The 17,194-nt window shown below is 39.1% G+C and overlaps 2 protein-coding genes across 2 annotated transcripts; both read right to left on the minus strand.

Annotated features, from left to right (window-relative positions):
- Nucleotides 1–1,498: 1,498 nt before the first annotated feature.
- On the minus strand, nt 1,499–1,951 carry LOC142550035 (uncharacterized). Its single transcript, XM_075659278.1, has one exon. The coding sequence runs from the start codon at nt 1,949–1,951 to the stop codon at nt 1,499–1,501; it is 453 nt and encodes a 150-aa protein (XP_075515393.1).
- Nucleotides 1,952–5,348: 3,397 nt separating this feature from the next.
- LOC142550036 (uncharacterized) lies at nt 5,349–8,760 on the minus strand. Its single transcript, XM_075659279.1, has 3 exons — nt 7,687–8,760; nt 5,874–7,613; nt 5,349–5,801 (listed from the first exon to the last, which is right to left on the minus strand). Exons 1-3 carry the CDS (start codon nt 8,758–8,760, stop codon nt 5,349–5,351), a joined length of 3,267 nt encoding a protein of 1,088 aa, XP_075515394.1.
- Between the last annotated feature and the right edge of the window lie 8,434 nt (nt 8,761–17,194).

A 17,194-nucleotide genomic window follows, 5' to 3' on the forward strand; every position in this document is an offset into this window, starting at 1 on the left:
TGGAGGTTACTCTGTTGGGCAGCAGGCGAGATTCGCAAGCTGTCGGTCAGCAACTCCTTAGTCTCAAGGATGACTATCAGCTCTGGACGAGACAGCTTCAGGAGGCCGAGATCACTCAGTCTTGATCTTGTTTCGCTTAGTTGATTGGCATGTATTAGTTTGAGACAGCCGCTTGTATATTGTTTGATAGGCACATTTGTAGGAACTTTACTATCGTTTCCCCTATTTTAGATTTGATTCTATGCCTTTAGTGCCCTCCTCTTGTTGGTTTCTCTTGTGTGCAAAGACACGTTTATTCTCAGCAGGTAATGAAGGATTGCAAATTGGCCATGGGTTGGCCTCATTTCCTTGGTACATTCGATATTCCAGCCTCGAAGTCTTTTGAAGCACATGTACTTCTCAACTCTTATGTGTTATTACGTGATGTTATATGCTGCATCCACTCAAGACAACTCCCTCATCCTTAACATCACGCATTGCACTTCAGTCGGAACCCTTTCCCGCATACATAGTATATGCATTTGCACTTCAGTTGGACCCCTTTCCCGCATACACGTATATGCATTTGCACTTCAGTCGGACCCCTTTCCCCCATACACGTGTACTTACTGTTCTTGCATGCGGTGACTCCGCTTTTGATTTGTTGACTGGTGGTTTGGTGTTGTGGATGTTGGGTGATGGATGTGGAATGAAGGTGAGTTTGTATGTGATGTTGTGGATTGGATGTTGGGAAGGAGTTTCTATTAATTCTTAATCCACTTAACCCAACTCATTTCAATAGCTTCAATCAAAACCATAGATTGGCTTAAAACTCCCCGCTCGCGATTATTTCCTCCCCTGATATCTTATTGAAACAAAATGAATTCAATATGATAAAAGTGGCCTCCTGGCCAACTTGAATTGATCATTTTTATTTTTAGAACCATAACCAACAAATATTTACGTTAGTGGCCCAAAGGCCTACTTCAAATAAACTCTTACAACATGAAGCTAAAACATATAAAAATGGCTGGTTAGCCTATTTTTCTTCTAAAGTAAACTTCTGGGTCCTCTTGGGATTCGCATAACGCCCTTGTTCTCTTCTGTTCTTCCTTTATTACTCGTTGTCCGCTCGGTGAGCTCAACTCCCAGCTCAGTGTGTTTCTTTCATGTCGTATTCTAAGTGGCCTCAAGGCCTACTTAATGGGTCTGTCACTGCACATACAAACAACCAATTTATATAATGGCGGTACGGTCTACTTCACCATGATTTGTTTTACCATAAAAAAATTGGAAATATCGAATAATAAGTGGCCATAAGGCCGACTCTCTAGTGAAACAAAGGGCCTTCAAAATAATGAAAGTTGCTTACTGTCCCACTTTCTCCGATCAATTTTATTGTTGAATCATAAACAACATATATTTATTTCAGTGGCCCTAAGGCCTACATCACATGAATAATATTTTCTTTCATAAAGTTAATGACATCCCCTTGTTCAGCTTTCTTCATAGGCACTTCTTATACCCATTTGGTGAAAAAATATGTGGCCACAAGGATGAACGAGTGGCCTTTAGATGATGCGGGATAGATTTTCCCTTTTAATTCCATGGCCCATCCCTTGAATGGCCATGGTTTGACGACGCTGTGAAGTTCATCCGCCGGAATTCTTTGGATGTTCCCATGTTTCTGACATGGCTGGCATCCCTTAGCATATTTGATGCAATATTTTAGGATGGATGGCCAATAGTAGCCATACCTCCTTATTAACCATCTCATCTTTACTCCAGATTGATGAGCTCCACACACTCCCTCGTGAACTTGTTTCATGATCTCCAATGCCTCTGGGAAACCTATGCATCTGAGGAGCAGACCATCTAAACCTTTTATGTACAAATCTCCCTCCACTAAAACGTAATTAAGAGCTCTCATTTTTAAACCATGTGGAATATTTCTCCCTGTTGATTCTAACATCTGTTTCATGTAATCCCTCTGTTAGGTGAGGGTGGGGCCCACACATTGAATAATTTAATATTAAATTCACATCCCACATCGAATGTTTACAAAAATGAACGAGGGAAATTTGTTATAAATTGAGTCTTCCTTGTTTATTTTTAGTATCCCAAAATCAAAAGTTTTTCAGCTTTGATAAAAAGAGAGTGCATAGAAAAAAGAGTGTATTTTTTTCTTGAGTGCGGGAATTCTCTTGTGTGAGTTAGAGAAATTATTTTCTCGATATACTCGGGGTTTGGGAGTGAGAAATATTGAGTGTATTGGTGTATACACTTGTTGTAATATTTCTTCCAGTTATAAAAGTTGCAAGTGCTCCCGTGGACGTAGCCTATATTGGGTGAACCACGTAAATCTTTGTGTTCTTGTTGGTTATTTTATTCCGCATTTTTGGGTGCTATTATCATCGTGATCGGCATTGCTTTGGGGTAATTCCCAACAACTGATATCAGAGCCTTGTTGTGAAAATTCTTAAAAATTCTGAGTATGCTTTGTGGTTGCAACTCTATCTGATCTTCCACATCAGAAAAGATTTTTTAGATTTTTTTGTTAAGGCTAGAGAAGTGATGGCCGGAGATGATGGATCGGGATCGGGAATCAGCAAGATCGACGGAATAGATTTTTTGTTCTGGCAGTTACAGATTAGAGATTATCTGTATAGCAAAAAGTTGCATCAACCTCTATCAGGAAAGAAGCCGGAAAAGATGGAGGATGATGACTGGAAGCTTCTTGATCGACAAGTGTTAGGTGTGATACGATTGACCCTAACGAAGAACGTGGCACATAACGTGGCGGAGGCAAAAACAACGCAGGAGATGATGTCCATTTTGTCGGACATGTATGAAAAGCCATCGGCAAATAATAAAGTACATCTCATGAAGAAGTTATTTAACTTGAAGATGAGAGAAGATGCATCGGTGGCTAAACACATCAATGAATTCAACACGATTGTTTCCCAGCTAACATCTGTTGAAATTAAATTTGATGATGAGATTTGGGCTCTTATTCTTTTGGCGTCTTAACCAGACAATTGGGAACCGATGCGGGCAGCGGTTAGCAACTCTGTTGGAAAAAGAAAGCTACGATTCAATGATGTTAGAGATCAAATTTTTGCTGAAGAAGTTCGCAGGATGGATTCGGTTGAAGAAAAATCATCGAGATCTTCTCTAAATCTCGAGAACAGAGGAAGGGGCAGGAGTGGAGAAAAGAGTTTTAACCAATGGCATGGTAGGTCCAAGTCAAGAAATGGAATAGACAAAAGTAACTTTGAAAAGAATGTGGAGTGCTGGAGCTGTGGTGAGGCTGGTCACTTGAAGAAGAATTGCAAATCAACAAAGAACGACGCTAATGTTGTTACTGAGGAGGTACATGATGCTCTATTACTATTCATGGAAAGCCCGGTTGATTCTTGGGTTATGGACTCGGGAGCTTCGTTTCATACCACTGGTAATCGTGATGTATTCGATAATTACATTGCGGGAGATTACGGAAAAGTTTTCCTGGCTGATGGAAAACCTTTGGAAATAATTGGTATGGGTAATATCCGGATGAAGATGAAAAATGGATCTGTCTGGAAAATAAACAAATTAAGGCATGTACCAAAGTTGACACACAATCTGATTTCAGTGGGACAACTTGATGACGAAGGTCATAAGGTGACCTTTGGTGATGGTTCCTAGAAAGTGAAAAAGGGAGCCATGATTGTTGCTCGGGGAAAGAAAACTGGAACACTTTATATGACTTCCAGTTTGAGAAATAAATTAGCGGCTGTGGATGCTGGAGCTAATTCAAGTATATGGCATAGTAGGCTTGGGGATACGAGTGAGAAGGGAATGAAAATGCTTGTTTCAAACGGAAAGCTACTGGAATTAAAGATCGTTGAACACAAGCTGTGTGAAGCTGTATTTTTTGGAAAGCAGAAAAAGGTGAGCTTTACAAAAGAGGTTAGAGAACCGAAATCGGCGGATTTGGAGCTGGTACATACTGATGTATGTGAACCATCTCCTGTGACATCCCTTGGAGATCACTCAATATATTATGGCACTACTGTTGACGATTCGAGCAGAAAATTTTGGGTTTATTTTGTGAAAAATAAATCGGATGTTTATGAGACCTTGAAACACTGGGAGTTAGCCATGGAAAATGTGATGGATTCATTGTCATCCAATCACATGTGGGAGTTGTCAGAACTTCCTGAAGGTATAAAGGTTTACATAGCAAGTGGGAGTACCGGTTAGAACACGATGGTAGCAAGCGGTACAAAGAAATACTTGTTGTAAAATGTGAAAAGGAAGTCATTGGTTACACTGATATTTTCTCTCTGGTGGTAAAGTTAACTACTATCAGGACTGTACTTGGATTGATGGTAAAAGAAGATTTACATCTGGAACAGTTAGATGTAAAGACGACGTTTCTTCATGGTGAGCTAGATGAAGAAATGAATCAATCACATGGATTTGAAGTACGAGGGAAAGAGAAAATGGTGTGCAAACTTCAGAAGAGCTTGTATGGTCTCAAACAAGCTCGAAGACAGTGGTAAAAGAAGTTTGATGGTGTAATGAATAATGATGGTTTTCTGAGGTATCAGGTTGATCACTGTTGTTATGTGAAGCTTGATGATTATTATATCATACTACTGATATATGTAGATGATATGTTGATAGCAGGAGCTTGTCTGGAGAAGATTGATAAACTCGAGAAAGAGTTATCAAAGGAATTTGCTTTGAAGGATTTGGGTGCTGCAAAACAAATCCTTGGAATGGAGATCCTTAGAGATCAGGTGAATGAAATCTTGAAGCTTGAGAAGATTCCTGGAAGCAATAGTCCAGCTGATATGCTCACGAAGGCTGTTATCATTGAAAAACTGAAGTTGTGTTTGACTTTAGTTGGTCTCCTGGACTAACAAAGGAGGTATGAGCTGCTGCACTGATGGTGTGAAGACATGATTAGAATCAAGTTTTCAAGTGGGAGAATTGTTAGGTGAGGATGGGACCCACACATTGAATAATTTAATATTAAATTCACATCCCACATCGAATGTTTACAAAAATGAACGAGAGAAATTTGTTATAAATTGAGTCTTCCTTGTTTGTTTTTAGTATCCCAAAATCAAAAGCTTTTCAGCTTTGATAAAAAGAGAGTGCATAGAAAAAAAGAGTGTATTTTTTTCTTGAGTGCGGGAATTCTCTTGTGTGAGTTAGAGAAATTATTTTCTCGGTATACTCGGGGTTTGGGAGTGAGAAATATTGAGTGTATTGGTGTATACACTTGTTGTAATATTTCTTCTAGTTATAAAAAATGCAGTGCTCCGTGGACGTAGCCTATATTGAGTGAACCACGTAAATCTTTGTGTTCTTGTTGGTTATTTTATTCCGCATTTTTTGGGTGCTATTATCATCGTGATCGGCATCGCTTCGGGGTAATTTCCCAACACCCTCCAGTCACCAGCTAAGTTTATATCCAAGTTGAGCGTGTCTACCTGAATCCCTCTTTGCTGAATTGAAGGGTGATTTTTCTTCTGAATCAACACTAGTCTGTGTGTAAGTTCTGGAGACATCTTCAGTCCCAAACCAACCTGTGCCAACTCGTCTGCCTCCCAGTTTTCTTGTCTTGGGACGTGTACTAATGATACTTCTTCAAAATCATCTAGAAGTTGGGATGTCGCAGTATAGTATGGAGCCAAGGACAAACTTGTGCATTTGAACTCCCCTGATAGCTGTTTGAGTATCAGATGAGAATCCCCTGATATTAACAATTCTTTCGCCCCTAAATCTTTCAGAATTTCCAATCCAATAACCAATGCTTCGTATTCCGCCTAATTGTTGGTGCATAGAAAATCCAAATTAAAAGATAGAGCGGTTTTCACACCTCTTGGGGAGGTGATCACAATACCAGCTCCAGCTGTTGTTTCTGTACTTGATCCATCGAACTTCAACTCCCACGGTCGAACTCCCACTCCACAAACTGGAAAACCAACCTGCTCTCCACTAAACTCATCAAGTGAAGGATGGTCAGCTAAAAAATCGGCTATAGCTTGGCCTTTTACTGATTTTTGGGGGTAGTAGGTCAATGTAAACTCGGCCAATGCTAAAGACCATTTACCAATCCGCCCGGAGAGGATGGGTCTATTGAGCATATATTTAATCAAATCGGTTATAGCCACCACAAACACTCTTGATTGAATCAAATAATGTCTTAACTTAGTACAAGCATAATACAGTGTTAAGCACAGCTTCTCAATTACAGAGTATTTCACCTCTACTGGAGTAAGGAATCTACTCAAATAATAGATGGCTTGTTCATTTCTTTCATGATTATTTTGAACTAGTAGACATCCAATTGATTCATGAGCATCAGATATGTATAATTTAAGGGGCATTCCATACTTGGGAGGCATAAGAACAGGTGGGTTAGATAAATATATCTTGATCACATCAAAAGCTTTCTGATGCAACTCTTCCCATTCGAACTCCTTGCTGTCTTTGAGCTTCAACAACTGTGAAAATTCCTTCGTCTTCCCTGCAAGTTTAGAAATGAAACTTCTCAAGTAATTCACTTGCCCAAGGAAACGTTGTAACTCCTTCTTGTTCCTAGGCAGATTTGCCTCCATGATAGCCTTCGCTTTGTTTTTATCCACTTCGACTCCCCTTTGATGCACCAGAAATCCCAAAAGGTTTCCTGCTTTCACGCAAAAGGCACATTTCGATGGATTTAACTTCAACTCATGTTGCCTCATTCTTTGGAAACTCTTCCTCAATTGTTCAATGTGATCAGCAGCTTGTTTAGATTTCACAACAATATCGTCTATATATACTTTAATATGATGTTCTATCATATCGTGAAAGATTGAGTTCATAGCCCTTTGATACGTGGCTCCTGCGTTTTTTAGCTCGAATGGTATAACAAGACATTCAAACGTACCAACAGCTCCTGGACATCTGAATGCAGTTTTGTAAGTGTCAGTTTCTACTATTTTGATCTGATTGTAACGTGAGAATCCATCCATGAAGGATAACAACTCATGCCTAGCCATGAAATCAATCAACATATCAGGTATTGGCATCACATATACATCTTTGGGAGTTGCACAGTTCAAGTCTCGGAACTCGATGCATATTCTGACCTTGTCATTCTTTTTCATGACTGGCACAATATTCGAAAGCCATTTGGTATATCTGATTTGTTTTATAAACTTGTCCTTTAACAATTTCTCAACTTCTTCTTTCACTTTCAACTCGACTTCTTTTGACATGCGACGAGATGGCTGATGAAATGGTTTGAAACCTTCTTTGAGTGGAATTCGGTGTTCGACCAATTTCCGGTCCAACCCTGGCATGTCATCATAACTCCATGCAAAACAGTCTTTGTACTCCTTCAACGTACTGATCAAATCTTGTTTCAACAGCTCTTCCAGTAGCTTACTCACATATACCACTTTTGGATTCTCAAGCTCCCCCAAGTTAATTTCTTCCAACGGGTCTTGTACTTCGTGTTGGCCATCTTCAATTTGAGATGGCGTCATCAACAATTCATCAAATTGGAGTTCATCCTCTTCGTATTCTTCTTCTTGGACAATCTCAGTTCCATAGGTGTCCCATGGTTCCTCAACTTCTAATTTGTTGACTACCTGCTGCACATGTGCCTTCCATATAGAGGCTGCAGCTACCTCTTTTATTTTTTGGTTCAAATCAATCATCAACCTCCTCAATCAACGGTTGATTTATCGGCCTAGGCGGCACGATAACAGTAGGCTTGAGGATTCTTTCCAACACCAAGCTTGGAGTTGGTGTTTGCATGTACAATGGATTTTCTTTCTTGCTATTGCTACGAATTTTGATAGGCCCAAAATCCCCATTGTAATATCTGGCCTCCACTGCACCTGCAGTTGTTTGGAATGGCTGTCCATCCGCTTCTACAACCTCCACATCATCCCCTTTCCAAAATAACAACAGTTGGTGTATTGAGGATGGGATACACTGGTTTGCATGGATCCAATCTCTGCCTAACGACGCTTGGAAGTTGGCGGAGGAGTTCACCACCAAAAATGCACATAAAGACGACATGCTCCCTACAGTAACATCAGCGGGGAATACTCCAATGGTCTTGGTGGTTTCCCCGATAAACGCAGCAACAGAAACCTCAGTAGGGATCAAATCTTCTTTAGTTTTGCCCAGATTTCTTAACATCCTTACTGGAAGAACATTCACAGCTGAGCCATTGTCAATCAAGACCTTAGACACTGGCTTCCCATTCACGTGGGCTTTGATGTACAACGGCCTTATGTGCTTGGTCATGGCCGATGTAGGTTTCTCAAGTATCACTTGTTTAGGCTTATTTGGGTGATCTTCCTTTATAAACACTCTTGAACTCCCTTCAAGGAGTTTATTTGCATGCTCTTTCTTTTGCATTGATTCCTTGGGCATCAACTCCCCATCCTCTTCTTCCATCATTTTAAATCTCTCGGGTAGTATCACCACTCCTGTGGCACAATCCACAGTGATGTGAAACTCTCCCACGCAAAAATTGATTGTTTTTCCTCTTTGATCATCCTCCTCACTTAACAGATCATCATCATCGTCTACGAACTTATCCTCAGTAGCTGATCTTCCAAACTTGGACTTACTCCCCACCTGATCTCTGATTACTGGACTGTCAATTGTGGGTTCCTTTCTCAATTTAGCTGACTCTTCTCTCCTTGCAATAGCTCTTTCTCTCAACAGCCGTCTCTTCTGAGTCCTAATCGGTGGCCTAGGGAACTTTTTGTGTTGGGCCATTCTCCAAGACTCACTAAACTCCCCTCTAGCTGGAAGGACGTATCATGGCTTTGCTCTCCTGCCCTCCATCATTTTTCCTTTTGAGAGTTCATATGCACGCCGCTCTCCGCCTTGATCAGATGATACTTTCCTGGTTTCCACCCTTCGTGACTCAACTTCATATGTATTTCTCCTATCTGAGTACCTTTGGTTATGATAATGGGATGATTCCCCTCTAAACTTTTGATTCTCACGCACTGATCTTTCAAGGAAATGTTGGTTCATCGGCCTAGAGGCCGTGGATTCGCCAACATTCCTAGTTAAACGCTGCTGAAATGTTCTTAGTCGATCGGTATTATACCTTCCAGTAACTTCATACAGTTGACCCTTTGGGATCCAGCATTTCTTGACTATCCGCTCTTTCACTGCAAAAGATCGACTTCTTTTCTCATTGAAAAGATCCCTCAAATCTATCACATTCACATTGACCAAATCTACTGGGGGAAAAGGATCATCATCCACCGTCATAGACTCCTGTTTGTTAGGAAATTTCACGACTCCCTTGTTAATTTTGTCCTGCAAAATGTTCTTGAACGCCCAACAAGAGTTAGTAGCATGATTGTAGGAGTTGTGGTACTTACAATACTCTCGTCCTTTCAGCTCTTCTGTGGGTGGCACCCTGTGATCAGGTGGAAAAGTGATGAATTTTTCTTTTACCAAAAAATCAAAAACTTCCTCGATCTTTGACACATCAAATGTATACTGCATGTCTTTGGGGAGTTGGGAGTTGTTCTTCTTTTCAAGTTCTGCTGGCTTCTTTTTTAGCAGGGGAACTGTGCAAGAACCAGCTGATTGAATTTCTGCCAATGCCACGTCTTCCACCTCTTGATAATAAGACCCCATAGTAGTTTTCTTCTTGTATGACTCTTCCCGTAATAGTTCTTCGTATTCAGCCACTTTAGCAGCTAGCTCGAAGAAATCCCTGAACTCCATACCTTGGAATTTCTTCCTTAATTCAAAATCTAGCCACTTTTGTGCCATCTTCACGAACTCGGTCTCAGGTAGGAATACCTTGCACCTATTCTTTATCTTTTTGAACCTGTCTATGAAATATTCCACAGATTCTCCTTTCTTTTGGGTTACTCTTGATAAGTCGGCAATGCACACTTCTGGCTCTGTTCTATAGAATTGAATGTGAAATTGTCTTTCCATCTCTTTCCAATTTATCACTGAATTTCTGGGGAGTGAGGCATACCAAGCAAACGCGGTCCCTGTGAGAGAATTTGGGAATAGGCGCAACTTTAAATTGTTGAAGTTTTCTAAGTTGGCTATTTCTCCGCACTGGATGGTAAATCTGGCTATGTGTTCCATGCTGGACTGGTCATCCTCCCCAGAGAACAATCTGAAATCATGAACTCTATAACCCCTTGGGTACGGGTTATTCACGTCTATGTATTCTGGATAGGGTTTGTGGAATTCTGGGCGGCCTATCTGCCTCAAAGCCGGCCCATATAGCTCTTGAACAGCCTCTCTCACCATTTCTGGATTAACCACGTGAATGTTCCGATCTGGGAGTGGGTGATGGTAATGATTTGCTCCCCGAGCTTGAAACCCTGTATTTAAACCAATATTACCTCCTGGGAAGCCCCCATCTACTCCTTGATAATCCATGTGTGACATGTCTTTGTACGTTCCCGGTTGATACAGAGGATTTGTCACGCTGTACACCAGAGTAACAGGTTGCTTCGAGCTCCCCACTCCATGAACACGCGAATATGGCTGAGCTCTCCCTCCTAGGGTTTCTTCTCTTCTGTGAGGTGGTGTATACCTTCTTTCTGGCTGATTCGGGAGAGTGAACTCCGGGCGGCAAGAATTTCCAGCCCTTGAGTTTCCAACTCCCTGGTCAAATTCATGGACGTTGTTATTTCCCTGGACTTGGTTGCTTCCTTGGTTCCCTTTTTTTTCACTTATGTTCTGCTCTTTGTTGGTTGACTGGTTCGGTTTACCCAATACTGTCTTCAAGCAATCAGACACAGCCTTGGACAGTGCTTGTGATATTTCTTCAATTTTCATCGCAGTCAATTCTTCAACCAAACGGTTTGAAATATGAGCATACATCTCTGGAACATTACTTGGATGCAAATCCAACTCCCTGGTCGGCTCTTCTCTGTTAGTGGAATGTGAACCTCTTCCTGGCTTGGTTGAGACTCCCCATCCCCTTGATTGACGTTTTCTTTTCTTCTTGGCGGCATAGTGACGGTCCCACCGGGCGTGCCAAAAATATGTTCGCACAATATTTGATTTTTGCGGGCGTGCCAGGTGCGAAGATGCACCAATTTGTGTGAAAATGATAAAATCTAACTTCTAAATATTCTAGCGACGTGAATTCTAAATTCGACCGTCAGTTATAGTCTCCTAAAACAAATGCAATACCAAAATAAAGAAAAACTATTGGAAATTGATGCAAATAAACCCCTGACATGATTTTGAATTTAAAAAACCGTAGGAATTCATTAAAAATTTGGAAAATATAATAACTTGTTGCTGAAATCTAAAAATGAGAAGACGTAAAATGCTAGAAATGTACTGGAAAGCTTGAAAAACTATTGCTTGAAGATTGAAAATTTTGCAGAGAGTATTTGCAGATTTTTGGTGAGTTGAGTTGTGTGTCCCCCTTTGTTTCAGTGTTTGCCGATGTCTTTTTCTTCCCTGCTGTGCCGTTTCTCTCTACTCCCCCATGAGCCCATGATCTTTCGCCCACCATTCCACGATCTCAAAGATTGTTCATGTAACTAAATTGGTCTTGCATAATTAATTACTTTTAGTCCAAACAATATGATGTTGTAGATCACAAAGATTTTTGAAGCACTTCCAATATTCGTGAAGTGACTCCCCCTTATATCGCTTAATGTGATAGATCTCCTTCCTATTATTCACTACCCTTTCCTAATATTCACTGACCCTGAAGCTGGAAAATATTTCTCCAAGAAAATTCTCTTAATCTCATTCCAAGTTGTGATTGATCCAGAAGGTAGATAATATAGCCAATCCTTTGCAGCATACTTTAGAGAAAAAAAGAAAGGCTCTAAGCTTGATTTGTTCCTATATTGTTTCATACTTGTGCAAACCACATGAAACTCCATCAAGTGTTTATGAGGATCTTCTCCTGCAAGACCATAAAAAGAGGGCAAAATATGTAATAGTACAAATTTCAATTGAAAATTTGCATTGATATCTAAATTAAGAAAAGTAATACATAGAAGTGTCACGTCCATGCCAAATATCACAAACAAATTAAATGGCTCAAAAACAGCGGTGCCAAAATTTGGCATGCAATTAGTCGTGTCACGTCCAAATTAACCAAACTCGATTCAAATAAATAATTATGTAGTAATGTGATTAGGGATCGTTCTCACGAGAAGATATGAATTTATTGTAATAAACATAAAAACATTAAAATAAATAAGGAGGTATAAATTTTAAATTATATTCTAAGAAAATAAAATTTAAATTCTACGAAAAAAATAATTATCATGAAATGAAATTAAATTGATTGAATAAACTCAAAGAAAACTAAACTTGATTTCAATCAAATTCACCACTGAAATAAACTCAGATAAAATTAAAAATAAAAACATTGAAATAGCCAACTTCATTCAATCCTTTCCATCATTCAATCATAAAAACAAATATTTACAACAAGAGCCCTAAGCCGCAGATTGAGTAAAGTTTAAAACAAAGAACCAATATATACAAAATTCGTTAAAAGCACACCCACACAAGATGAAACTTTCAAGAATCACACACTAATATGCATAATCTTTCCATTCTTCCTTGTTTATTTCTTTCAGAGCTAGATACACAAGCCTAACTTCCCACTCTCCCTTTGTCATGCTTTTCAAGTAGCCTACAGGCCCACCTCTTGAATTATCAGTTTTTTGACTCATTCAGACGTTCTTCTTTGATTACTACATCTGAATCACCATCGAAGACTTTACTATTATTACACTCTTCTTGTACTGCTTCCTCGGGTACTGACTCACCAAACTCCTCTTTCCTATGTTGGGATTTTTTCTGGCAGTATTACCAATCATGTGGCGCAATCTACTGATACATGAAACTTAGCCTCACAAAAATCAAGTGTTTTAATTTCTTTTATTTAATTTTCATCGAATAAGTTATCATCAGCATCAACATTTTATCCTCGGAAGCCGACCTACCAAACTACGACTTGCTCAGTTTTTTACCTTAACAGCGGCCTTTTCCTTTTTCAACCTTCTTTTCTGAGTCTGGTGAATGGCCTAGGTAATTTTATGTTGGGCCACTCTCAAAGTTTTCCATATTTGACTTTAAGATGACTATACAAATCTAGCTCTAACTCCCTATTCTTCTTGCATTCTTTTCACTAGGATCCTTTTCACTTTCTTTTGATCTATGCTATGAAAATAAATCTCAATTCTCTGGTGAGATGAATCCCCATAAAATTTTTGGCTCTTGCTATCTCTAGAAAAGACTTGCCACCCACTGGTTGTGAACTTATGGTTCTTCTTGCGAAATGTTGGTTCCTAGGCCCAAAGGCCATGGTTCCCCACCATTTCTAGAATAATTCCGATGAACATGATGTCTTATCACTTCACTAGCACTGACACAAAGATTTGTCCATTTGGAATCCGAAACTTTTTTATTTTTCTCTCAGTGACTGAGTACTCCTTTGACCTCTTTTTATTACCCTAGTAGAGTAAATATGTACCATTCACATTGAATAATGCCACTGGCGAAGATAGAACATCATCCACATCCATGGTTTCTTGCTTTTCAAGGAATTTAATATCTCCCCTGTTGATTCTTTCCAGAAATTTTTTAAAATCCCAACAAGTCTTAGTAGTATGGTTAAATTCATAATGATACTTACAGTAGTTCATGCTTTTCAACTCTCCATTGGTTGCTTGTGCCCCCGAGCTTTTGCACTATCATTTACTCCTTGAAATTCGTGCATGGACCCATCTTCAAACTCTCCATGTCACCATATGCACATAATTGTCTCTGGTAGGTGAAGATCACCGAACTGAGAGTTTTTATTTCCACTCCCCCTAGCATAAAATGGATTTCTATGTCCAGTAATTTTTTCTCTTCAATGAGGTGGTGTCACGTCCCGAGCCCGGGCCCGCGACTGCGTGACTGCACAATGGGCCCCTATAGCAACTATTTCGTATTCGTCCTCGCTTTACGAAAATGATTAACCCAAGTTGCTATAGAAGTACATTGTAAGCCATTATAAACTTATTTTAAATCTTTCATTTTTAAGATGTGGGACAAGGGTATCACAATCAACTCTCCTTCAGAACGCGACGTTCTCGTCGCGGCCTGACCACTCGATCCACCAGCGCCGAGAATCTAGAGGTGGCTCCTACAGGTTCAAGAGGTGGCTCCCATCATGTAGCACTTTGCCCCGCAGGTTCAAGAGGTGGCTCCCATGCACGTAGCACTTTTCCCCGCATAGCACTTATTTCCCGGTGTTCCTTGCTGGTGACCGGCTCTGATACCATTCTGTCACATCCCGAGCCCAGGCCCGCGGCTGCGTGACTGCACAATGGGCCCCTATAGCAACTATTTCGTATTCGTCCTCGCTTTACGAAAATGATTAACCCAAGTTGCTATAAAAGTACTGTTGGAAACTATATTTCAGTGATTTGACAAACCAAGCATCGAATTTATTGAACTAACTGATCAAGTTACCAGGCTTCGCAAATCGACTATCACTTGCCTAACTGATGATTAATATGCTTAATATTAAAGGCAACTGATACCTACGCAACTAATTTACGCAACTGAATGAGCAGTCAACTGACTGATCAGTCGTAAACCTATCAGTCGATAAATTCAGCCGAAAACGCTCAAGCTAGTATCTTTCAGCTAATCTCTCAGTTGTACACGTCATCAGTTGAGAACGACAACTGACAAATAGTACAACAGACTGCAACTAGTAGTGGAACGCCGCATTTCAGAGATTGCAGTGTACGAATGTCAGAGAATATTGACGTGGCAATCAACGGATATATGAATTCAAACATTATTTAATATTACCGTTGAGAGAGAAGCCTATAAATAGGTGAAGAGGGCAGCTGAGAAGAAAACACGAACTACTATTCTATTCAAGCTTGCTGTTATTCTGCTAAAATCACAACTCGTATTCTTATATCAAGAGCTCACTCTTATCAGATTGATCAGTAGCAGTCTAGGCTACATTTACGAGCTTGTTAGCACTTTGAAATATTTGTTAAATTCATTCAGTCGTGTCAAATTTCAGTCACGCACTGTAAAAGTTTTTGTGAACTAAGAGTTTCAGTTTTGGCAGTGTTAAGTCCAAACTGAAGTGGGTCAGTACAAATCTTGTATTCGATCAAAGTCTTTTAGTGTAAATCCTATCTTCGTGATAGGAGGGGTGACGTAGGAGTTATTCTATTCTCCGAACATCCAGAAACAAACGTGTGCATTTTCATTTCAGTTATTACTTTCAGTTAGCTATTCTATCTCTCAGTCAGTTTACTTCCGCAACTGTTTTTCTCAGTTAAACTGATTGTTATCGACTGACGAGATACCGAGCGTCAGTTTGTCACAATACTGAACTCTATATTCGAAAATAATACAAAATTCGTGAGTGTTTATTCAACCCCCCCTTCTAAACACTTATCACCTTATAACCGATCCTTTCAAGTGGTATCAGAGCGGTTGTATCTCGTCTCAGAACATTTCTACTCAAACTGATTATCATGGCATCCTTCAACAAGATCCCAATGTTTTCCAGAGAAGACTTCGATGATTGGAAAATCAGGATGCAGGCTCACTTAGCTGCACAAGACGATGATATATGGTACGTCATCACTGACGGACCAATGAAGATTCTGAAAGCCAACACAGCAGTTGCAATCACCGATGAAGCACCTCATAGAATTGAAAAGCCTAGAGATGAATGGACTGCCGATGACAAAAGAAAAGCAAATTTGGATAATGTGGCAAAGGATATACTATACAAAACGCTGGATAAAATAACTTTCAGCAAGATCAAAATGTGTAAGACAGCTAAAGAGATTTGGGAAAAGCTGATCCAGCTTTGTGAAGGAAATGAACAAACCAAAGAAAATAAACTTTCTGTTGCTGTTCAGAAGTTTGACAACATAAAGATGAGAGCTGGAGAATCGATGCATGAGTATGATGAAAGAGTCAGTTGTATCATCAATGAACTTAATTCACTTGAAAAAGTGTATACCAACAAAGAAGTTGCCTTAAAAGTGATAAGAGGTCTTCCCAAAGAGTGGGACGTTAAAACCATGGCAATGAGGGAATCCAAGGATCTAAACAAAGTTGAACTTCATGACTTATTTACTGATCTGAAAGCCTATGAGTTTGAGTTACATAAAATAAAATAAAAAATAAAAAAAAGATGTTTTTCGTAAATAAATATCCACCAAATCAAAAAAAAAAAAAGTTTGTCATTTCTCTAAATAAAGTCAGCAAATGACAAACAAAAAAGAGGAGTTGTGGCATTTTCGTAATCAAATAGTCATCAAATGACAAACAAAAAGGAATAGTGTTTGAAATAACCAGTTTATCTGACAGTTTTGGTTGTTATTAGAATTAAATTAGGATAAAATCATAAATTTCTCTAAAGTTTCATCTAATTAATTAAGAATAAGTTGGTAAATAGTGCTGAACTTTGATACAGTAAGATACCAACAGTACATGAGATATTATGAATAATGAATATTGATTAGTATAGTACAAAAACTCCAACTAATCAAAGTGGACGATGTAACATAGGAAGCAGTCAGTCTCCTACAAAGATCAACGCTATTTGGTGGTTTGTACAAGTATTCTAATAAATGATAAAAGGTATATTTCTATTAGAAAATACCTTTTCCCATGGTATTTTTGTTGTCTTTGGTAGAAGAAAATTAAGTTCAAAACATTACTCTATATATACTGGCGAATGACACACAAGTTATATAATGTGTAAAATGAGTAGGTCTCTTGTGAGACGGTCCACAAATCTTTATCTGTGAGACGGGTCAACCATACCGATATTCACAATAAAAAATAATAATTTTTCACGGATTACCCAAATAAGATATTCGTCTCACAAAATACTACTCGTGAGACCCTCTCACACAAGTTTTTGCCGTGTAAAATAATGACTATTACGTATATGAACGATCATGATCATCAATAGATCGAGTTGATTTATAAATTTTTTATATAGTTTTAAATTATCGTTTGGATAAGGATAATGTGGTTATATTAAATATGTGATTTGTAGATATGATATATTTATTTTTGAATTTTTAAAGTTGATTAGATATTGTAGTTATGATTAGATTATGTGGAAAAACAATAGTTTTCTAAATGAATAAGATATTTTCTGTCATAAAGTCAGATCACTGAAAACGTTGAGATTTAT

This window comes from Primulina tabacum, chromosome 6 (assembly GCF_025594145.1).
Source record: "Primulina tabacum isolate GXHZ01 chromosome 6, ASM2559414v2, whole genome shotgun sequence".
NCBI classification, from domain to species: domain Eukaryota; kingdom Viridiplantae; phylum Streptophyta; class Magnoliopsida; order Lamiales; family Gesneriaceae; genus Primulina; species Primulina tabacum.